At 46.2% G+C, this 24,240-nt stretch overlaps 1 protein-coding gene across 1 annotated transcript in view; it reads right to left on the reverse strand.

Annotated features, from left to right (window-relative positions):
• Positions 1–289: 289 nt before the first annotated feature.
• Positions 290–24,240, reverse strand: part of AKT3 (AKT serine/threonine kinase 3) — a 192,065-nt gene continuing 168,114 nt past the window's right edge. The window contains exons 11-14 of the mRNA XM_037069537.1: positions 23,253–23,467; positions 17,439–17,526; positions 9,460–9,562; positions 290–3,948 (exon numbers count right to left, since the gene is read on the reverse strand). Coding sequence (XP_036925432.1) covers positions 3,863–3,948; positions 9,460–9,562; positions 17,439–17,526; positions 23,253–23,467 — 492 coding nt within the window. The 3' untranslated portion in view covers positions 290–3,862. The remainder of the gene's footprint in view (positions 3,949–9,459; positions 9,563–17,438; positions 17,527–23,252; positions 23,468–24,240) is intronic.

Consider the following 24,240-nt stretch of genomic DNA (forward strand, 5'->3'; position numbering starts at 1 on the left):
GTTACCCACGTCTAAGTTGGACACGCCAAGAAGAAAGCACGCTAGCCACGCACCGGGAAGACTTTACTGATGAGCTACACGCCTCAAGAATTCTGGGTCCAAACCACCTGGTGTGAAGATGACGGGGGTCTTACACACCCCCAGGGAGACAGCCCACCCCTGGCTTCACAGCAGGTCTGTCCTGAACCCAGGCTGCGAGTTCAGTGGCTGCCCCCTGGGCAGAGTCCTTCCTCAAAGTTGGTACAACTGCACCACGGCCATTTCTGCAAAGTCATGAAATAACCCCACGTGTGTTCTGAGCTACAAGAGATCTACACGTTCCCCTGTCATGCTTTACACAGGGTAGGTTATTACCAGGTGCAGCTATTAAAAGTTGTTTTTTTCCAGAAAAGAACAGTATTTAATTTTCTGAGATTACGGAACCACGTCCAACAACAATAAAGAGAGAAGTAGCAGATTGACATAGTGCTTTATTGAAGCTGTCTGCACGAGGAAAATAATGTGCACCCTATCATATACGTGTAAAAATACTAAGGATGTACAGTGTACAAAAACAGTTTCTTGTAGTTTATTTCACATCCTTGTGGGTCATATGCTTCAGGAAATAAACAGTTTCAGTATGACCAACGGTAATAGTAATACAGTTTCTCGGGTTCATGGTGGTATCTGCTTAAAATCCTCAACCAGATGACTAGATCTTGGGGGATCTAATGAAAGGAGTCAAGAAATGTCACAAACTATAAAGCTACAGGGAGGTAATTCGATGACCAATTTAGAGGTTTTCTTTTTATTTAAATAAATACTTTACAGTTCATGCTTGCCTGTGGCGCACTACCGGGAGCAAAGTCAGGAGTCCTACTGAAGACAGTACGAACGTAGCAGCAAAGTGTGTCCGCTGAGGTGTGGTAAGTAGACCCTGCAGTTAGTAAGAAAGGCCCCCACCTTGGTGTGTACTCTAGGAGAAGCAAGTGTCCCTGCGAGAACAGTCAGCTGTGAGAAGCCGGAAACCAGGAATGGGAAATGGAAAACGACGCTGGAATGACGCTGTGGCATCGGTGTGGAGAGCAAAGCTCTTCCGCGCAGAAAGGGCCCGCTGTCCCCGAGAGGGCGGACGTCACAGCCACTCCGTAGTTCGAGGTGGAGTCCGCATCGACGGAGCCGCGTTCTGCCAGGACAGCGCCGGGTTCGGGCCTCTCTGTCAGCCGGAATCCAAACTATAGCTACGGGCAGACACAGGGGAAGTTTGAGAAACCTCCCCTGACACATTCCTGTCTCTCTCTTATGCCTCCGCGCCTCTGACTGAGACCTGGGAGTGAGGGGAAGGGACGATTCTCAAGATGGAAGCCAAGTAAACACCTGGCATGACTTGAACAGATTCCTGAGGGTGGGGGTGATGGAGCCCCTAACGGGGGCTGGGGACTGAGCTAGCTGTGAGGAGTGGCCAGCCTGGGGCACTGTCAACGCTGTTATCAATCTTTAGGTCACGTCCTCGGCCAAGGTCATGGAAATCACTTTAAGGTTTGGAAAATAACCCAAAAAACAAACAGACAAAAAAAACCCAAAAAAACAAATCTACCGATGCGCTGGGTGTCTGGCGCCATGCCTCCCCTCAAACAGACCCCACGCTATGAGCAGCCAGTCTCAGCTCTCTCTCCTTCCTCTCATCAGTTTCTTTTTTAGAAAATGAATGCAAGACAACTTACAAGACATACCTTCTAGCCTACTTTCTTGTTACGGTGAAACATTCAACATAATTCCAAGTGGGGGAAAAAAAGTTGAGCGGTGTGTGTGTACGGTAACTTCCTACTCTATGCGAGGGATGAACTTCACTCGGGTAGAGACATGAGACACCAGGGTGAGACCTATGTCTGGATATGTCTTAGCTGCCTTTAGCAGAATGCCCTTGAGTCCCCGCAGTCCCCGCGGCCGCCCAGGCGGCAGTGGTTTGGAGTCTGTGAACCCACACTTCCGGCGCCCAAGGCTAAGACACCTGCATGCGAGTATGACTCGTCCTGCTCAGAAAGTCACTTGCTCTTTCATCCAGTGATGCCATCACAACACCACATCACACTGTGGTCTTCCATTTGGGAGCTGTCAGATAGTTTACCTAAGATACATCTCCAGGGCCACTCCATGGGGCCATCAGCCCCTGCCCACGGCCAGGAGGGCCCCAGCCCCCGGATCTCATAGGCTGCTTTGGAAAACGTCAGCTCCTAGCACCAAAGGGTTTAATCTGAGATCGTCATTAATGGAGGAGAAAGATGAGGTTTGCATACATGTCCCCATTCAGTGAGAAATGGAATGCGGGGACAGGAGTATATACAGAAAAGGAAAAGCCAGAGGTGTTCTTTTGTGTGTTGCTTTGTTTTGTTTCCCTGATGGCTTAATTCACTGATAAGTGTACCATGACCAGAATAAACACACCAGGTTCTTAACTTTGCCCGCCTACTTCGTAACCACTTGGGATGTGTTTATTTTGCCAAGTCAGTTCATTTATCATCGTTCGGGTCTCAATTTTCTTCATTTCATTATGTTGTCAGGCCGTCGTGACATCTGTTCTCAAATGAGCGAACGTCACCACCCATTGGCTCCAGTGACCCCTTGGCGTGGGTAGTTGGGGACTTCCTCATTTTTAGCACCAAGGGGTTGGATGACAGCATCTCTCCTCCCTCAGCCAAATTCTAGTCAACGCGCACAATTTCAGAGCCTCATCCAAACTGTGTCGCAAAGGAGAAAAAGTGCGTGAACCCCCTCACGTGTCCATCCCTGCACGTGGGTCACAAGAAACTGCAGTACATCTGTTTTGTGGACGTTGGAGCTGCACTGGCTGACACGACACAGACGCTCATCACTAGAAAATAAATACTACTGCAACAGAAACAAAATTGTAACAGGACATTCAAAGTTCTGACATCTGAGAAAAAGCTCACTCCCGCAGAACTGAAATTAAAAATCAAAACAAATACAGCAAACACTGTTTCCCTTGGTGCACAGATTTTGGTGAAAAGCAGGATCATTACACCTGTCTACATTCTTCAGCCATCAGAGGCGATCAATGTTACCACGGAACGAGGCTTCCAAGCACAGGGGAAAATGCTCTGGGGCGCCGAGCCCACCCCGGACCCTGGACGGGGCCTGGCTTGGCGGTGCGTGCGCTTCCTTCCTCGCAGAGCCCGTGACATCCACGTGTGACGCCAGGCTTCCTCTACAGTCTCCAACAGGCAGTTAAATACATCTAGAGACACATGTACATGTACCTCAGCAGTTGTTCGGTCCTTCCCGCCAACGCTTCCTAATGCATTTCGGCCAGATCTTAGTGATAGCTGCTTGCTTTACCCACTGCTCTGAGATGCTTTACTAAAATTTGCATACGCACATCACCCCCCTTCCACAATTGTTTGGTCAGAATTATACACTAAATCTTCTTAGTCTAATTAGTTTTTGATTTCTAGAAAATGAAAAAATGTACCTAGAATCAGTGTATCTCACTCATCCTTCACTGTCAGGGGAAACGGAAACAGAAAGGTCAGAAGATGCGGTTGGTGCACAAACGGGTCGTGGAGGGCTCATGACTTCCCCAGATTGTAAAGTTACCTCTTAGAGTTGCTATAAGAGTAAGACAGCAGCAGCAACAGCATGAGACCTTAGACTGAGATACAAGTTCATGCAAAAACGAAAAGTCGGTGGATTCGCGTTATGGGTGTTCTCAGGTGGGCGAGAGGTGGCGAGGGGCAAAGACCTGGGACCGGTCTGCACGGCTGCGGGCGCTCCTGCCGTCTGTCAGGGCGAGGACCGGTGTGACGTCGGGAACTGTGTTCAGTGACCAACCCAGGGGATGGAGAAGTAGCGGAGTGAGAGAGGCTTATTCACGTCCGCTGGCCGAGTAGGAGAACTGAGGGAAGTGCGGCCGCCGCTCGTTGTCCACGCAGTCCATGCCGTCCTCGTCATCTGCGGGCGGGAGGCGCTTGGTTAATTCCACGTCTGTTTCTGGCATCACCTCTCCACCCGCACAGCTCTAACTTTGAACGTGATAAAGACTAACAGAGGCGACAGCCCCTAGCAACCTGTATTTACCAATGAAACACACAGCAACTACTTATTTCAAAAGGCTCTCATTTTCAAACATCTGACCTATGAAGAAGTAACACCATCAAACCATCACCTTCATGACATGTCTACAGACTCAATAAACTAAGAAACTACTACTGAAGAAAACAAGATTTTTTTAAAAATCAGAAGGAACAAATAGCCTTTAGTTTCATGAAACTGTGCATGTCAAAATGACAGATGCCAATGACTCTAAGGCACCTGAATTGTCTACCTAGAATCCACTGTCAACTGTCTTCAAAGGCTTGTACTTTTTCTTTATGGTGCTTTCAGTGTGATCGAAAAATAAAGCTTCAAGCCCTGGCTGGTGTAGCTCAGTGGATTGAGCGCGGGCCTGCGAACCAAAGGATCGCAGTTCGATTCCCAGTCAGGGAACATGCCTGGGTTGCAGGCCAGTTCCCAGCAGGGGACTCACAAGAGGCAACCTTACATTGATACTTCTCTCCTTCTCTTCCCCTCTAAAGATAAATAAATAAAATCTTAAAAAAGAAAGAAAAATAAAGCTTCATGTGATTCCACTTCACCTGAGTCCTTGATTATACACTTAAGATTTTACATTTACTCTGCATGTAATATCTGCCTTTACTCATCATTCCCAGTTTTCCTAGGATAAAATGTTAAACTAGAATGAGCAGGAAAAGAGGGAAAGGTGCCAGCATCTAAGTGCGGGCACATCGGGGAACGAACAGGGAGGAGAGGCTGCATTAAGTGAGGCTGAACTCAAAGACCCGTCTCTTCTTCACTAAAAGCATTCCGTTCACTCCGACACCCTGCGAGACGTGTTACCACTTCTTCCCATTCTCAAGCTGTCTCCGAGGGGCATCAGTTCCGGGTAATGGGAGAGAACACAGGCCAGACCCCGCTGAATCTCAGGCACTGACCCTGTCACACAACAAAGGACAGTGCTCTGTGTTCCTCCCAAGACGAACGAGCGTTTCTGCTCTTTCCCCTGTTCTTTCCTGTATTCTACGTTTAACACAGACAGGAATGCGTCTGTGGCTCCTGCTCCCCGCAAACCGCTGACCTCCAAGGGCTCCTCTCCTTCTAACGACACATTCCTCAACGACACTGTGTTGCAGGGGAAGCCCTGCGCCCTGAGGATCCAGTGTCAGTCAGGCACCAAGCAAGCAACGTGCATCTTTTAGAGGAAACACTTTCTGCCATACTTTCAGCTCGGCTAGAGATGGGGGAGGTGCGGACGGTGTATCTGCCGTCGAATCACAAAGTGTGAAAACTCTAGAGAAAAGGAAGCTGAAATCTTCATAATCAGATTCTGACCTGTGCTGGTTACACTTCAGAGGCACAGCTCTCCCTGTAACCAGCAGTTTGGGGGCACGTCTGTGCACTGTGAAGGGGTGGGGGCCTAGACAGTGTGGTGGGGAGCCTGGGGCTTGGCTGGCCTGGGCCAGAGAGGAGGAGCAGAGACTGCTCCAGCCCCCTCGCACAGGCAGGCCAGGCTCTCACGGGGGTGGGAGCTGGGTTTCCTGTCCAAGCAGGTGTGGCTGTTGCTATAAGGCTGCAGGTCAGCGGAGAATTACGAGGGTCTTCAACCCTGGCCAGGTGGTTCGGCGGGTTAGAGCAGCATCGTCCATGCATCAAAAAGTTGCAGGTTTGATCCCTGTTTGGGGCTTATGTGGGAGGTGACCAACTGATGTTTCTCTCTCTTCCTCTCTCTCCAAAATCAATAAACATATCCTCAGGTAAGGCTTAAAAAGTTTAAAACATTAAAAAAGAGAGTCTTCATTCTGTCACTTCAGTAACAAACACATTTCTGAAGGTAAAGAATCTAAATCTTGTAGTTAATTATACAGGGATCCCTGACCTTGACCTTGTCAGAGTCAGTACCTGGCTCCTCACACTTGGCCTGAGGGAGGGGCTGTGGGCCTAGGCGGCAGGAACTGGCGGTCCTGGGCCCTTCTCGCTGCACAGGCAGGTGGGGCTGCAGGGGGAGGGGGATGGAAGCTGGGGAAGGGGGATGGAAGCAGGTGACAGTGACATGGATAACTGCTGGCCAGTCTCTCACGACCCATCAGTGGACATCAGGACATTCCTGCTCTGAGAGGAGCTTCACAGGCCACAATGGTGACAATGAACGTGAACTACACTAAAAAAAACCCCACAAAAAACCGAAGACCCCAAGAGAAGCCTCAGCTCCACACCCCAGCCCTCCATGCCCAAATCTATGTTGTCTAATATTCTCAGAACATTTAACAGATGTAATTATACGGCAGCAGAAGCTACCAGATCTCAAAGAAATCCTTTTTCTGCAGAGGAAGGCAGAGCACCACTAAGGCAGGTAACACAGGATGACACGTTCCCGAACTCGCTCAGTTAATTAACACCAGTGAGGACAACCCAGCACGTTACTGCAGCGGTTTGTGCAAAAGGAACATTTTGCCTTTTTAACTGCTAATTTGTTCTAAAAAAATAACTGCATTCTGTTTTATGAAAGCAAGGTGGCAGGTGGGAAGACAACCCCTAACGGTGCCAGTGCCGCTTCCATGAGGGAGACCTGCTTTGGTGGAGAGAGCGCCACGTGGTTTCCCCTGTGCCGCTATTCAGAGCTGAATCGGAAAGACGGCAGGAAACGCAACCACAGAACCAGGCTCCACCGACTCTCCGGTGACCTGTCCACTAACGGGGCCTGCAGAATACACAGCCAGGACCACCCACCTACAAGCACTGCCTATGGGCCCTGGAAGGACCCAGGGGTGTGGATCACGGCCCGAGGCCAGCTGGCCACAGGAGTGCACGCCTCTCACCTCGTGCCAGGGCCCGCTGAGCCTGGCCGCACAAGACAGGCTCCTGGGGCCCCTGGCCTCAGCCCACTCTGCTGAGCCATTTCATCTGGTTTCCTCTCTAGACTTTGGACTGTGAAGTAAGAGAGCAAGTTCACAGTGTCCTCCAGATGAGTAGTAGACCTGTTAGACAGACACATTTGGGGGGCTATCCAGGGCCTAGTCCCAGGTCGAGGCCATACCCACTGTGCCCACAAAACCCAGACTTGACCAGGCCCGAGACCTGAGGTGGATTCTGATGGCGACTTTGAGAGCTACTGCGAAGTAGCTCTTCCAGAGCTACGTACGGGCTTGCCCTGTCTCAGCCTTCCCCTCTTCTAAGACACCGAGGCACTGGGCTCATGCGGCACAGCCCATGTCTGAGATGGCACATATTCTTTCAAGGACAGAGTCGCTGTTGGTGGTAAAATGTGACATGCCCGAAAAGACATTGTCGCAACATTCAGTTCTACTGTGTTATAAATCGAGAGGCTGATGCAGGCTCAAGGCGTGGCTGGGACACAGGGTGAAGGGAGACATGGGTCAGGAGGAGGTCGGAGAGGTGGGCAGAAGCCCGATCAGACGGGGCCGCGTGGGCCAGCGTGGGCCGTGTGGATTCAGAGTGCAATGCGAAGCTGCTGGAAGGACTTCAGCAGGGGCACGACGAGGTCCGAATACGACTGAGGTGGAGTCAGTCGTTTGGGCTACGAGGCCTAGCATGACACTGTGGTGGAAAGGGCCTCTGGGCCAATCCAACCACTCACTGGTGTCACCCACCAATTCAGACCATCACTTTGCCACCATCCACGCCGGGCCAGCAAACCACACCAGGCCTGTGCCCACCACGCTGTTCCTACCCAGAGAGTCCTCAGCTACCTGCACACGACTCCATGGGCTTTCTAACACTGTCCTTGACATTCGGAGATCCTAGGAGTCTGGTGGTGGCACACGGGACAGCATGGAAGCCTGCCACCCGACCACAGGTGACAGGCCACGAGTGGCACTTCCCTGACTGATACTCCGCAGCTGAACCCAGGCGGCAGCCGAGCTGCCGAGTCCTTCTGGCCGACATTCCCTGTGGGGCTGGGGGAAGCTCAGCTTGTCTCTGGGTTTCAACTTCTTCCCTTTTCACAGACAGGCTGGGGGGTTCCCTTTGCAGGTCTGGAGGAGGAGCCCATGAGCACACAGAGCCCTTTTCTTCACTGCAGGCTGCTCCCAGCCCCTGCTGTCAGGCCACAAGCCCCGAAGGAACACTGTTGGCCTGAATGACACGTGACGCCCCGTGGCCTCTCAATGCTCTAACCCAGCGCTCAATTTTCAGCTGATGAGCACGAGAATTTTTAAAACCTACAGTACCTGACTATTCTGTCAGGGGCACCGAGCCTGAGTCCCTCTAAGGGACTCTACAGAGTCCCTTAGACTGTGCAATAAAGAAATGGCAACAGCCAACAGCTGTCTGGTGTGAATGAATCGAAACCAGGCATCATTTTTTTGTCAGATCAGCAAAAAATAGTATTTTCTGGAGTGACGCAGAGTTTCAATGATCAGTTCCTGGGTGCCCCGGGACGAAAAACAGTGACAGTCCCTTCTCTGATCAACTGTGGCGCCCGCAGCGGGCCTCGCCCTTCGCTGCAGTCTTCGCAGTAGTGGGCCCACAGGGTGCATTTCCACTACCATCAGACCTGCCTTTTAAAAAGGAACGAGAGGAAGAGACCCACAGGAAAGAATATAACGGAGAAGAAAAGGAGAGGAAAGCTGGCATGCAGTCACCGTGTGGGCCATCAGATGTGGGTTGAAGAAACCTCTTAGCTCCCTGATATGGCCTGAAACGCAATTTGACCCTCATTTCTAAACTAACAGTGACAGGCACACACTTTTGTCAGCGTGTGAGAATGTTTTAAATTCCATTTGATAACCTTTCCTTTCATTAGAGCCCATTTATTTAAGCCACTTATCAAAGTGTGGAACACAGACTAATGGAGAGGGGATGATTTTAAGTGGTGCACAAACACAGAGTTTTAACAGATATGGAATTTAATTTATATGCACCCAAAATTACCAGTAAACTAAATTTGCCTTCACAGATATCCTTGCTTAGGACAAATCTAAGTAAATAAAAGTATGACTCAACTGAAAGTGAATTTTAAAGCTAGTAAGTAGGAGACCAAAACTAGGAACACTCTGGAGGGAGGTAGTGTGTGAATGGGAACCACAGAAAGTCTCAGTTTCAGAATCCTTTTAGGTAATGTCAGAAGACTCTGTCGGACTATGGGGGAGCTACTTAGTCTATAATTCTAAGTGTACAATTTTTCCATATGTAATTTTTTCTACCAGAAAGAAAAATTATTCTCTTAGCTACCTTTCTTTGTATGTCCATATTGGGAACTAACTCCGTTCTTAAGTGAAATGAAGTAAGTTGCTGTAGAATTTGTTCTTGAAAATATCTAATAGGGAATATAAAACAGAAAACTGTACTTGAAAAGAAATAAAAAATTTAAAAAATATCTAATAAAAATCATGACAGTTTTCTTCGATTCTACAATCGTGCTGTGAATCACCTTCTAGATTTACTTACATTTTTCAGGTGGTGTTATGGTAATAGTCTGAGCTGTAAATTCTTCATCGAAATATCTGGTATCTGTCTCAGATGTTACTTGAGGCTTAAAAGGAGGTACAAGCTGTAAGAAGAAAGAGAAAGTACGGTTAGCGGGCTTCACGTTAGGAAAATGAGTTTTAAGGTAAAATGGGAGCACAGACAACTAACTGAAGACCACTGGGTCACCACGGGAGGTCGCGGAGGCTGCCAGTCAACCGTCTCAGCCCGGCACAGCAGGAGACGGCTGTTCTGCGTACGACGACAGGAGCTGTGTGAAATCCATCACACGAGGACCCAGGAACAGGGTGGGAAGGGCCACAGAAGAGTCTGTCCCCGTCTTTCCCCCGGTGACACACATACACAGAACGAGAGGGAGGCGGTCGAGCGCGCTGCTCTCTGCTCCTCCCCTCCTGCAGCCCGATGGACAGGTGGTTGTTCAAAGCACAACCGGAAATGGTTACTCTCTGGGCCACAGAGAGCGCGCTGCCCTCGGACCTGGCAAAGAACTGGAGCTCTGCTTGGTGGAGATGGGCATGAATGCCTGGCCTGCTCTGGAACGGGGTTCTCAGCAGTTACAAGCCAACGTCTGCACACAGTTTTCATCAGACCCTCAGAGGGGGCTGTGCCCAGGAGAGATGAAGAGGAACAAACTGCTCTGGGAGAGACAGGAGTGCGCTCCTCAGTCTCACACCTGCTGCAGGCATGGGGTGGGGGCTGGTCTCGGGACCCTGGTGGTTACAGAAGCCTCCACCTCTGTGACCACCCCTGGGTGGGAGGCAGCGGGCCAGGATGGGGTCCTGCTCACAGGGCTCCGCCTCCACGTACAGCCAGCAGACTCTGCTTAGCCTGGGGAGGCCAGGGCCAGAGCCCAGGCCAGCCCGAGTCAGCGCACGTGCTCTGACGAGGACTGCTCAGAACAGGAGATGCTGCCTTTAGACTAAAATCCCCGTGGGGACGGAAAACGGAAAACGGAAAACGCAATACAAGGACAGAAGTGAGTAGGTTTTATAAAAATTTTACAGAAACCAAAATACACTATTGGCTTTGGATCAATGCATTTTCCACTCTTACTGTCACCAAATTTATGTTAAATAATGCAAAATCTTTACATTGTTTTCTAGACAGACTATGTTTTTTTAAGAAAAGCAGGGAGAATGAGAATTAAAAGCATGTTTTCAAACTCAAGGACCCCGAGTGACACGACGGCCCGGGTGCAGGAGAGCAGGTCTGGCTGGCTCCAGCTCCTGCCGACATGGGCGGGTTGGTCTTCCCAGCACCAGACCCTCTAAGGAGCAGCGGGGCTGCACCATGGTTCTCACTTTATTTCCCTAACAAGTAACCATCTTGTCCATGCGTTTATTTCTTCTTTGGTGAAATGTCTGTTCAAATATTTACCCATGTATATATTTGCCTTGTCATGAAATTCAGAGACTTCTTTATATATTCGGCATGTACATCTCATATCAGAGTTGAGATCTGCCAATATTCTTCCAGTCTGTGCCTTTTACTTTCTCTACAAGTGTCTTTTGAAGACCAGACAATCTTAATTTTGACATTGTCTGATTTACCAATTTTTCTTTATAGATTGTGCTTCTGTCCCCGTCTACAAAATTTCTGCCCTACCTAATACCACAAGTATTTTCTCCTGTGTTTTCTTATAGAAGACTTTACACTTAGGAATATGATCCATGTGGAGTTAATTTTGTACATGCTGCAAATTCTTTTCTTAAAAAAATACATAGATGTCCAGTTGTTTTAGCAGAATTTGTTGAATTGAGCCATCTTCGTGCTTTTACTGAAAGTCAATTAACCACGTACGTGTGCACCTTTTTCCAGATTCTTTATTGTGTTGCACTGATCTTTTCACCCACCTTTATGGGCAAATAAAGATGTTATTTGTCCATAACCAACTGTCTTGATTACTGTGACTTAATAATAAACCTTGAGGCTGGACAGTGTAGGTCCTTCAACTTTGTTTTTTGTCAAAGTCGTCTGGGGCTATTAGGGGTCCTTTGCACTCCATACAATTTTTTGAATCAACCTAAGAATTCCTACAAAATTGCCTGCTGGCATCTTCATTAAGATTATGGTAAGTTTATATGGCAATTTTGAGAGAACAGACGTCGCAAAAGTATTCTCTTCTAAATCACGAACACGGCACATCTCTCCATTGCTTTAGGTTGTCTTTACTTTCTCTTGACAGTATTTCTCAGTTTTCAGTAAAAAGGTCTTTCACACCTTTTGTCAAAATTATCCCTAAGTACTTCATATTTCTGTTGTTATGATAAGGAATATTTTTATTCATTTTCATGTTAGTCTGTTGCTGCTGTAAATAAAATTACAGTTATTTTTCATCCTGCAATCCTTTGTATATTTATCTTGTATTAAGTAACCCATGGGTTAAACTTTAGTGGCTATTTTGTAGATTTCATCTGACTTTCTACATAGATGATCAGGTTGCCCATGAATACAGACAGATTTACTTCTTTCTTGCCTGGATGCATTTCATTTTTTTTTCTTGCCTTAGCGCACTGGCCACTGGATTTAATTTTTCCCTTTTTCCCCTAGTTTCGGAAGATGAAAGTTAAGTTGCTGATCTTAGATCTTTCTTCTTTTTTAATATAATGATTTGGAACTTCAAACTTCCCCTAAAGTATCACAGTAGCTATACCCCAGACGTAAATGTGATTTTTTTTTTCCTTTCTAGTCAGCTCAAAATACTTTCTAATTTCCTTTTCTGGTTTGTTCTCTAACCTATGAATTACTTAAACTTGTAGTAAGCTTTCTGATACTTGGGGATTTTCCACTATCTTTCTTATTTGATTTCTAAATCCATTCCATTTTATTCAAAGATTACATGCTCTGAATTATTTGAATGCTTTTAAATTTACGGAGTTGTTTTGCCTAAAACATGATCTATCATGCTAGACGTACTATGTAATCTTTAAAAAAAAGAGCATCCTTTCGTTGCTGTACAGTGTCCTGTAAATGTCATGTAGGTGGAGTTGCCAACTTCTAGAAACTTCATAATTTTCTAACATCTATCAATCATTTAGAGATAGGTATTGAAATTTCCAACTCTAATTGCAGATTCATCCATTTTTTCCATGCAGTTTTATTAGTTTTTGCTTTATGTACTTGGACTTTTGTTACTGGGCGCAGAGAAGCAGTACTGTGTGTGTGTGTGCAGTGCACATGCATGTGGGTGGGCCAATGGACTGTGGGGATCTGAACTCACTCAGCTGTAGGAGCTGTTCACACACTCTCTGAGGCTGCTGTCTCCACGCTTATGCCAGAGCCTGGCGTCCACGGGACAGGGAGGTGAGAAGACCTGTGTAAAGCAGGAGGAGAACAACGTGGAACCCTAAAAAAGCTTGGGTTGGAGCACTCAAGACAGATGGAATCCCTCACCATTTCTTACTGTCCCTGGCTTTGATGGTGTGGAAATCCTACATGAACTGGAACCTTTATCATAGAGCTAAATACTCCGCCTGGCTCAGGAGTGGGAAAGCTAAAAGGGGGCCCCGCCCAGGGGGAGATGGAGCAGAGGCAGGCCTGACCACTCTCCTGCCCAGGGCGGAGCTAACGGACCAGGAACAGCAGGAGGAGCTGCCCAATGGCTCCTCAAGAACAGTTCACTCTGTTCCGAGTGTCCTCAAGAACCTCGTCAGATTCTGGGAAACGGAGCCCGGACTAGTCAAACTGACATGTTCAAGGGCCATCACACAAGCAAAAGTACCTTGAAAGCAGTGAGTGAAATATAACACATAATTTACAAAGAATGAAAAATCGAATAAGCCCTCACTGAACTATCAACTCAAAATTTTACATTCAGTGATCACATCCTTGAAGAATGAAGCCAAAGTAAAGGCCTCATCAGATAAAAGAAAACAAATTCCTCTCCGACCAACTTGCACTATGAGAAATGATCATGGAATTCTTTAGGCCACAGGGGAATAATATCAGAGAGAAGCCTGAACCTTCCAGAAGGAATGAAGAGACGAGGCCAGAGGCTGGTGAGGGCTGCAGAGCTCGACAGCACCAGCCCCACTGAAGTGTGTCTCGCAGGGAGAATTCCACCTCCGTAAAAAAAGTTACTTAGAAAAAAAAGAACAAAGAGCATTGGAAATGGTAAACATGCAGTTTTATACAGTCACTGAAAGTTCTAACTCAAAATATGGGGCAGACACGAAGATGAATCTTCAAATGGGAACACCGAAGTCTGATGAATGAATCGAAAGACTTAAAATTAATAGCATAAGGCATGAAGATTCGTTTAGGTGCTTTCCGAAGAGGCATTCTTTCATTTTGGCTGCTCTCTGTTCTTCACACTTAAGTGATAAGAATGAGTCTTTCTCATTTAATCGGTTGCCATTCCAGTGAAATGAGTATTCACATGACCAAAAGAAACTACCCAGTACCTAAATTACTCTCTGAAAGCAAGCTTCCTCTTCTTTGCTGAAGGAAATCTCTGGAAAATAAGTACAAATACAATAAATATAAGACGGTCCTCAAAGTGAGCCAGAGATTCCAAATCAATCTGCCTTACTCATTCATCTGTTCTATATTGTTCTTAGTTTTCCTTACAAGGAAGAAAGCTGTAGCAGTGGGCATACGGTTGCATTCCGAAACCCCCAGCCTCAGCCGGGCCCTCCAGCAGTACCCAGGACCTCTGCACACAACCCTCGGCGGGGTCTCTGTAGTCCCCTCCCCTCCCCTACAGGCGCCAGTGCCTGTCCTCCAGCCTCTGAGGCTGACCATGCACACCGTGCTCACTGTCACGAGCAGGACACCTGCAATGAGGACAGCAGGGCCTTCAGGAGGTGGCTACCGCAGCTTCTGGAACAGATACACACACATTTGCTTCTAGGGGCAATTCTACAACATTTCCCATCTGAGTCCCCACAGAGGGGCCCGCCCACTTTGCTAATCAATCCCTTTAGCTGTGCCTCACAGATGCTGCCTTTTCCTTACATCTTACTTTTTTTTTCAATTTAATAAAAAATCTTACAGGCTACTATTCGTGTATTTGCATCTATGTCTTCATTTCGTCAACAGGTACTTTGAAACTTCCGTTCCTTTACTCTCACCACTATTCAATCATTTTAACTCACAAAATGACACTTATATATGATTCAAGTAAATTTTGTTTTCAAGTCTATCATTTACATGTGTTTTTACACTCTTCTCCCATATACGTGATTGTAAATATAGTTGACAGGATCAGCTGCAATGCCTCATATTTTAAACTTTGCCCTCTTCTTTTTGGGCCAATAAAGTTGTAAATAAAGACCATCATACATTAAGATCCCACTCCCCGCAAAAAGTAAGAATCAACTACACGACGTCTAGAAGAAAATTCACTTCAATATATATAGCACAGGTTAATAGTAGCATAATGGGAACAGATGTGTCACACAAAATTGAAAGACAGCTGGAGTACTCATCTTTCAAAACAGGTATCAATGCTTTGAGCATAGAGGAACAGCTCATCATGATAAAGGGATGAATTCGCCAGGAAGACACAACCCTCAACACGTATGCAGCCAATGCAGATGTTTGAAAACACGTGAAACAAAGCAAATTTACAATTACAGCTAAAGATTACAGCAATGCCTTTTTAGTAACTAATAAAATGAGTAGACGAAAACTCAGTAAGAACACAGGAGACGCGAAAGACACTACCAACCACGCAGACATGATGGGTATGGGCAGAGCACGGTGCAGTAAAGCAGAGAAAATCTTCTTTCCAAGTGGACACAGAACACATACCAAGGGAAACCATTTTTTCTGGGCCATAAACTGTGAATAAAGTTAAGTGCATTAATATCATATAATACATGTTTTCTAAACAGAAGACAATTAAGTTAGGAGTCAATGAGAGAAAGAACTGAAAAATCTGTACATTTGGAAACTGAACAACACACTTTGAAATAACCCCTGAGTTAAGATAGAATCACAAGGGGAATTAAAAACACTTGGAAACACAACATGGACATTTGCAAAGCAGGGGGGAATCTTTAGACAGAAACGTGTAGCACTAGTGCTCATGTCAGAAAAAGAGAAAGGACTCAAAACATCACCATAGCTTCTTCCTAAAGAAAAGAGGGAAACACACAGAATACAAATTAAAAGAAGCAGAATAAATAATAAAGAGCAAATTAATACATTTGCACACAGAAAAATAATACAAAAGATTCATAAAACCAAGAGCTGGTTCTTTAAAAAAAAACTCAGCAACATCGCTAACCCTCCAGGCAGATTGATGAAGAACGCGAGCGAGAAGACACAAATGAGCGAGGCAGAACCAAAAGTGAGGCCATCACTGCACACGCAACAAACACTGCAAAGACAAGAAGGGATGATTATACACTTTTTTAATCCAATAAATTACAATATTTAGATAACACATTCCTTGTAGGCCACAAAATACCAAACTCATTCAAAAAGAAATAGAGAGCCTTGATAGTCCCATAGCTATTAAAGAAATTGAGTTTATTGTTAAAAACCTCCCAACAAAGTCAAAACCCAAGTGGCTTCCCTGGTAAACTCTACCGCAGGTTTAAGGATCTGACGACACCGTCTGCACACACAACAGCACACAACCCAAGAGGAAGGAATACTTCCCACCCTGTTTTTCAAAGGGAAACGCGAGCTACAACTTAAAACCGTACACAGACACTGTAGGAAGACAACTCCCCACATCACTCACGATACAAGGAGGTCAAAACCCTTAAGAAACACACCGTACGAAATGCAGCAATATGAAATCAGGAGAACACATCACGGATAGGTTGAGGGAATCTAAGGTTCATCTACCGTTAGAAAACCCATCCATGTAATTCACCATGTTAATAGAACATAAAGGAGAAAACCCATTCGGCCCAGCAACAGGTGCAGAAAAAGCTTTTAATAAAACTCAGCACCTACTCATGATAAAAACTGCTAGCATACTAGGGACAGAGGGAGCTTCCTCAAACTGATCAAGGAGGCACAAAAAAACCTATGGTAACATCCAATTTTTAAAACCTGTTACATGGAAATAATTCTGGGCTTAGAGAAGACTTACAAAAATAGCACCAACATATACATCCTTCACACACCTTCCCTAACGCTAATATTAGATACGGACGTACCACGATGACCAAGCCTAAGAAATCCCATTGGTAACGAACACTAACTACCGACGTAGAAAGAGCAGATGCTGTGGGCAGGCTGTCATTCTTCACGTCTGCTCAGCAGCCCTGACATCCAGGAAACTGTAAGAGGCGTAGCCCACGAGGACACCTAGTACTTACGGAAACTTTGTCATTTTTTTTGTTGCTGCTTCTCCTATCTCCCTTGGCATCGTCTGAAGTTCTGTTTCGGGACTTCCTTTTCCTACCCCACTTGCAAACCTCTCCGTCCGTGCACCGCCAGGCAGCCACCTGGGCCTGTCTCGGCGGGGGCAGCAGAGACAAGCGAGCCTGGCTTCCTCACTGGTGTGCTGGTTGGACCCTCAGAGCTTTCTCCCAGTGATGCCAAACTGCCACTTAACACGAGGAGCCCAACAATGATGAGGAATCTTCGTAGCGTTCCTAGTCTCTTAATAGTTAGCGATGCCACACCGGTGCTCTACTGTTGTCTCGAAAAGAACTTTTTCTGACTGACTCCTCCTTCGACAGGGTATAGCAAAGGGTATCTGGTTGTGGCTTGTAGCCTTCGGCCCAAAGCAAACCTGTTACCATGCATTATTTCACGGAGACATAGCAACTGCTTGACTGTACTGAATAGAATTTGAAGATGTATTTTGGGAGTCAAAATTTTGTATATCCAATGAGATGTTTAATGCGCAATCCATGGTAGAGTAGAAGTGAAAAATATCATTACAACAATAAACTGTATCCACTTGAAAATCTTTCTGCTGTAGGTTCATTTTAGCCAAAACACACACACACCACACTACGGCAGTAGCTTACCTTTTTATCGTATACGTCTTGCCAGTTCACTCCGGAGAAGAAACTGTGTCTCATGATTTCTTTCGCATCATCTGGCCCTCCGCCAAGGCTATGAGGATAGGAATGAAATTAAATGAGCACGAGACGTTTACATAAGCCCAACACCTAACAAAGAATTTTTGTGAAACGTAATTTTCTGTGTGGTAAATAGTTCTTGTGATAAATAGCCATAAAAATACAAATTTTTCACAGCAAGATCTAATTTCCCTCATGTGCTCTTAACCCGGGACACTATGGCATCTAAGAAGGACATGGGCTGGGGCGGCAGACCTGAACCCGCAACCAGCTCTGGAGTTTGTGTGTGACAATGAAAAACCCACTTTTCATCCCCATTCTACAGATGAGAAAACCGAGTTTAGGCCCAGCACCGAGCACAGTAGGCGGCAGCTGTTATCACTGTCAATTCTATGAACCAAATTTATTTCACAGTGGCTCAGGTCAGAATGCACCCTTGTTGACATAAATTCTGAAATGTCTAAATTGGTCAGAGAAACAATTTGTAAAGCATTACTAACAGACAGATACTCACAACTATTTTCACAGCTCGAATGAATTTCCACGGAAATGGAATTGATAATCTGTGAAGTAGCATTTCAATGTAATTTGCTAATAAGCAAGTTTCGATACAAATTATAGCGTATGTAAATGTACACGTCCTGCCTCTTTGAAGGTGCTCTTATTTAACTGATCCCCACACAAGACGACGTCCAGGTGTTTCCTGGCTTCCTCAGCTCAATACAGTGCGTAGGAGTCATGACGAAGAAAGAATGAGGGGAGCAGGGAAAACAGAGTGAAGCGAGGGAGGAGGGTGACAGGGAAGGGAGGGAGCCGAAAGAAAGAACAGGGAAAGGAGGAGGAAAAGCGAGGGAAGGGAATCGAGCCAAATCTGATGCTGATGCCCAGGCTTCACTGGTCTTGTCCACGGTCGGGAATGACGTGCTCACGGCCATGCTTAGCACCCAGGCCTCTGGGGAAATCATGCCCAGTGATGCGCCCGGGATACATTTACTATGAACTGCACTGGTACAAAGGATGTAAAGCACAGACTTTATAAAGAATAATAAAAATACACAATGTTCTTTATCGTGAGTAAGTTAACCAGCTGATGCTCCAGAAAACTTGCGTTAATTTTTGCTGAAGTCCAAAGCCACCAACAGACTTGTGAGTAGTTCTGACACGAGTATGAGCTGGTATTTCCGTTTCTAATAAAGACTAAAATAAAAGTGACCCACAAGAGACACATATGTCAGAGCTTCACCTCTCTGTCCGAATTGCGCGTGACTTCCTTGCTGAATGGTTAACAGCTTTGCCACAGTAGGAGACCATTTCTTCATTTTGGTGCATTCATAACGTAACGGATATAGACACAACAACCTTTACGATTTCATTTGTATTATTAACATTTTCTCTATCCCTCTAAGGCCAAATAATTGACAAAAGAATAAATCAAGCCCTGACTTCCAGTATTTGCCAATTCTGGGGAGTTAAGTATCTCCCACCATGGCCAATAGTAAAATATAACAAAATCATTAAAGAGAGATGAGTTCTGAGTATTTACTACCTTTGATTTTAATATTTTAACTTATAGATTTATATAATTTAGGTTTTAGTGACGACTATGGAAAACCACCAACTCACCCGATTCTTGAAACATCACAATCAGCTCCTGTGAGCCGCGCATGCCACCACCCACATACCACTGGGGAGGAGGGACACACGCGGGTCGTAACTGGGCCGTTCTAGCAAATTCTCATTCTTATCAGGTATAAGAAACGTGAGACCATGAGGAACCCAGGGTCCTCCCACGCAGTGGAACATACAGCCGTCAGCTGTGGTGCACAGTTCAGATTCACACCGACGGCGCGCGCCCCTGACGCGGAGCTTCCCCAGCAGACCCGCTCAGGTGTGTGCACACCTGGAGCTCCCCACTGGCCGCTCTGCGTGTGGGTGGCCCGCAGCACCCCACTCCCTGGCCTCGCCCTTTTCCATTCTAGGTCAAGGTGTGTGTGTCTCACTAGACGGTGAATACTTCCGAAGGCACAGAGCAGCACTGGATTATCCAAAAAAAGCACTTTAAGCTTGTGCTGAGGGAACCAGACAAGCAGAAATACCAAAACACATGTTCCTGAGAAGAATTCAGTGTTTAAAGTCTGCACTAAAGGAGTCTGCATGGGAAAAGTCTGAAGTTTGTAGTATTTTCTTCCACTTTTGTTACTGTTTGTCTCAATATTGTTTCCCCTTTGAACCGAGTATGAGATAGCGCATGTGGTAGGGCCCAGGAGAACCACCAGAGTCCCCTTGTAAAGAAAAGGTTCTGGCCCAGCCCAACGGCCTCAGTTTTCTGTCTGTTCTATAACAACAGTTTGGCTCTGGACACCGCTAGCACTTCACCTGTATTTATTGAGCACACAGAAGACTAAAGGGAACACCACGAATACTATTCAAAGTCTAAGAATTCCATCTTAGAGATGGGAGAGGCCGCATTTCAAAAGGTTGGAGAGGTCCTTCAGCACAAGCTTCCTCAGTGCGAGAAGGTGTCAAAACGTCAGTGCCAGCAACTGCCTACTGTACAATTCGGACTCCAGCGTGACATCGAACTATGATTTGCACGAAGACACTCATGTCCAGGAACACTAAACTCCGACACCACAATGCCAATCAGAATGCTGAACTACACCTCAGCCTCTACCACCTGCGTTATTAGCACATGGTGGAATTCCTGTTTTCCTAGTGGTGCTGACGGTGGCACCCGGTCACACTTACCCTACACACTCTCGCCTGCCGAGGAAGATAAAGGGGAGCTAACAGAATGAGCATAAAGTAATGGAGAATAAGAAATAAAAGCGAAATGGCAGTTGACCCTTGGGCAGAACTGATAGCAACTCAGTACAGAGGGTAGAAAAATACAGGCAGAATTTAAACCAGTCAAAGGGGACAATGATGGAGATACGCAATAATGCGATTGTCGAGTGTATTTCCAAAGAGTTCCTGGGGTCCCTGGTTGGCTCCCTGGCCTCCCGGGGTTCTCCCCACCACTCTCCCGGCTCCAGCTCCCTCCCAGATGCTGATGGATCCTCAGCCAGATGTTTGGTTCCTGGGTTTCCATTAGGCACTGGTACTATTTCCCACCTGGGTTTCTACAGAAACCTCAGACTCAGTACAGTGAAAGCAGGTACCAGCACCTACCCCGTGTCGCCGCCTCCTCTGCCTGGGCACTGTCTGATAATTCCACCCCATTCTCCAAACTAGTCCCCAGGCTGGACCTCGGCGGCATCCCCACCTTTTCCGCTTCCTCACTCCACCATTCAGAGTTCTATTCACTGTCCCGTGGCCACTGTTCAGGGAGGACCCCGCCTTCCACCTGGACCACGCCTACTGCCTGCTCTGGCCCTTCACTGTTCTAACCCACCCAGGACAGAGCTGCCAGTTACCTTGTCATCAAGCACATCTGGTTAATACTCCAGCCCTTTCAATAATTCAGCGGCATCTCATCTCCTTCTGAACACAGACTAAATATTTTCTACAAAACATAAGGTCCTCATAATCTAACAGATCAGCTTCATCTCCTAATGCTACCCAATTCACATTCTACATGTAGTCATTGAACCTCTGAAAATGCCACACTTGTTTGCACTTCTGGGCACGAACACCAATGCAAACCCCAACTCCTCCGGGAGTCAGCTCCGGGCTTCAGACCCCCAGACAGAGCTAATAATTTCAAAAGCAATTGTATGTAGCTTAACCCGAGCATCTGCAAATATGTCTGGTGCCTCAATTACTCACCACGAACGTCTAGAGCAGGTTTTTCAGTTCATCCTGCATCCCGGTATGTTAATGCAGCAGCTGGGGGAGGGGGGCGGCTGCCTGGCACAGCGACTACAGAGGAAGCAGCAGATGACTGACACACCACACCTCCTCTCTAGCCAACCCCAGCCTCTGGGTGCACACGCCTCTGAGAGCTGAGCTCCTTACCAGGCCACTAACGTTCTAAAGTGACCTCGCATTTATTGAGTGATTATTAAGTACCTACTATGTGCTACCCACTGGGTGGGCTGGGCGGGGAGGATGAGAACAAATGTGAATGAGACAGAGACATGAAAAGCACAGCACAGTTTTGTCCCACCAGCCACATAGAGAGGGGGCCACAAAGTCACCTGGAGGAGCCAGCAAAGGACTGCCCCAAAATTCACCGCCCTTGAAACACAAACCAAACATGAGGTCCCCAAGTCAAGTAGTTAAAATGGAAATCCTAACTCTTTTCAATGATTGCCAGTCACCAAGTACCATCTGTGACATTCATTGTGGAATTACCATATTAAATGCAATATATTTCAAAACATGACCCAAATCGATGTGTTGTAAATAAGATATACAGGGAAGAGGCAAAAGTAGGCTTATAGTTTTGAGTACATGAAACAGTTTATTCTGTGTGACTATTTATTAACAATTGTATTATTTTCCATACGAACAACTGTAAGCCTACTTTTGTCCCACCCTGCACAAGAAATTTCAAATAGGCACCAAGAAACTTGATCTCTACTCTTGTTCCGTGAGAATATCCTGTGAGACCCAGGATAAATCGCTTAAGGCTTCATGGAAATGAGAATAGTATCTACCCACCCACCTACCCACTCTGCAAGGCACTGAACCAGCAGGAAACGCAATGGATACAAAATTGCTGGAATAAGAAAATCACTTTACAAATGGCAGGTACAGTCCCTATTACCAGAATTACGAAATGCAATTGTGATTGGTTCTTCACAAAGCAAAAAATGGTACCTCTTTTATTATGTTTGCTTATTTTTGCTGAAGGTAAAATCGTGTTCCTCATAAATTTAGAAGCCGGAAGCATGTAATGGAAACCATTTCTATGGTAGACAAAGACTACATTTTAAGCTCCATTTATTCTTTCCTTCATGAATTCAGCCTATCAACAAATACACATTGAGCAGCAACCATGAACAAAACTTATAAAGAAAAAACATTATGTGAGGTGTTACAAAAGATTCAACAGTATATGAAATGGTCTAACCTTAGGATGCTTAAGATATTTTCAGAAAAAAATGTGTATGTATCTAGATGAAAGGGTGTATATATACACAGATACACACAAACACCTACTTGAAGGGGTACTAGGAATTAAAAGTCATTCCATCTGTGACTTATAAAATGCATGTCTAAAGGAATATACAAACATGAGCAAAGAACACTACAGCTCATTGAGGAAAGGGCTGCAGGATTCTTCAGGTCAAAGCTGAAGCTACAAAAAAAGAAATACAAAGTGCGTAAAGATTTTTTTCTACCATTAATTTCAGACACGCATGGAAAAGAATTATCTTCAAAGGACAAGCAAAAAAGGGTGACATCTTGGGGTGAGAAGAACATAGAGACAGGTCTGGGCTGTTTATAACGTGAATCAGCAGAAATAAAAAAGTCCCGAGACCGAAAGAAGAAAAGGGATGGTCCACAACAGAAGCACTGGGGTAATTAAGAAAGTTCGCTCGTAATATGGATAACACCCATAACATGGATAAAACTCCCCAAATCCTTATTTGGTAAAATGTGCATAAAATTTCCAAGTTAGGAAACAGTTCGGGAAATTTTTTAAATGTTCTCCATTATGCAGTTAAAAATAAGCCGGTATCTCAGTTGGAAGATGTCTACACCAAACACACTGCTTCTTGGAGCTACTTCTGTTTGAATTAATTTCCACATTGCAACTGCGAACCGCATTCATCAGTGACTCCCCGGGGGGTGTGTGTATCGGTGGCTTACCGCTTGTTTGGATCCTTTATCAAGAGCCCTGAAAGCAACGATTTTGCATCTGAAGAGAGTGTTCGAGGAAATTTAATGTCTTCCATCAGGATGAGCTCGAAGAGCTTCTCGTGGTCCTGGTTGTAGAAAGGGAGTCTCCCGCACATCATCTCGTACATGACGACGCCCAGGCCCCACCAGTCCACGGCCCGGCCGTAGTCGTTGTCCTCCAGCACCTGCAAGTGTGACGGGGGAGGAGGTTGTTACACACTCACTCTGAAAGCATTCTGGGTAAAGCGGAAGATTTTCACACACAAAGGCATTCTACCTTTCGAAGCCTAGGCAGGCAATTTTTACATCTTGACGTTTAAACTAGGAAGCATCCTACCACAGACATAAATCAGGCTGAATCTCTGAATGTGCCACAGACACGGAGATGGCCACGCAGCCAATTCCAAGTCAGTGCGTGAGTGAGTGTGCACAGGGGCGAGTGAAAACCGTCGGCAGCCCTGCACGCTTTCTCCCAGGCCTACTAACGTTCCGTCCTGTAAGCACGTCATGGAAACCAAAGGGCACTTTAAGCAGCAACTCAGAGCTCAGGCGTGTTGACCCCAGAGCATCTCATGAACGGGCCTCACACACTCCTGCGCCGAGAAGAGCTGAGCAACACCCATCAAACGGTGGAAGACGGACATAAACGGTGTCACCGGCGAGAGCACAGGGCACGGCCACTGTGAAAACACATCTGAGGCCTTTCGGAGGCCCCTCCATGTTCAAACTCAGGAAACACCGAGTCGACAAGGTGAATATGAAGATGTATTGTCTAGGCTGTAACGTACTTCAACAAGAAGAATCGTGCACCCAACCCTGTGTAGTATATACCTTGAATTTGCTTTGCAAGATGTACTACATGCAATTTAAGCTTTGGAAGAAATGACATGGGAGCATCAGGCTCTGTTTGAGCGGCCTGTTCGCATCGGAACATGGTAACTTGCCACTGGCCCGGGAG

This window comes from Sturnira hondurensis, unplaced genomic scaffold (genome assembly GCF_014824575.4).
Source record: "Sturnira hondurensis isolate 20B ecotype Veracruz unplaced genomic scaffold, ASM1482457v3 Scaffold0018525, whole genome shotgun sequence".
NCBI lineage: Eukaryota > Metazoa > Chordata > Mammalia > Chiroptera > Phyllostomidae > Sturnira > Sturnira hondurensis.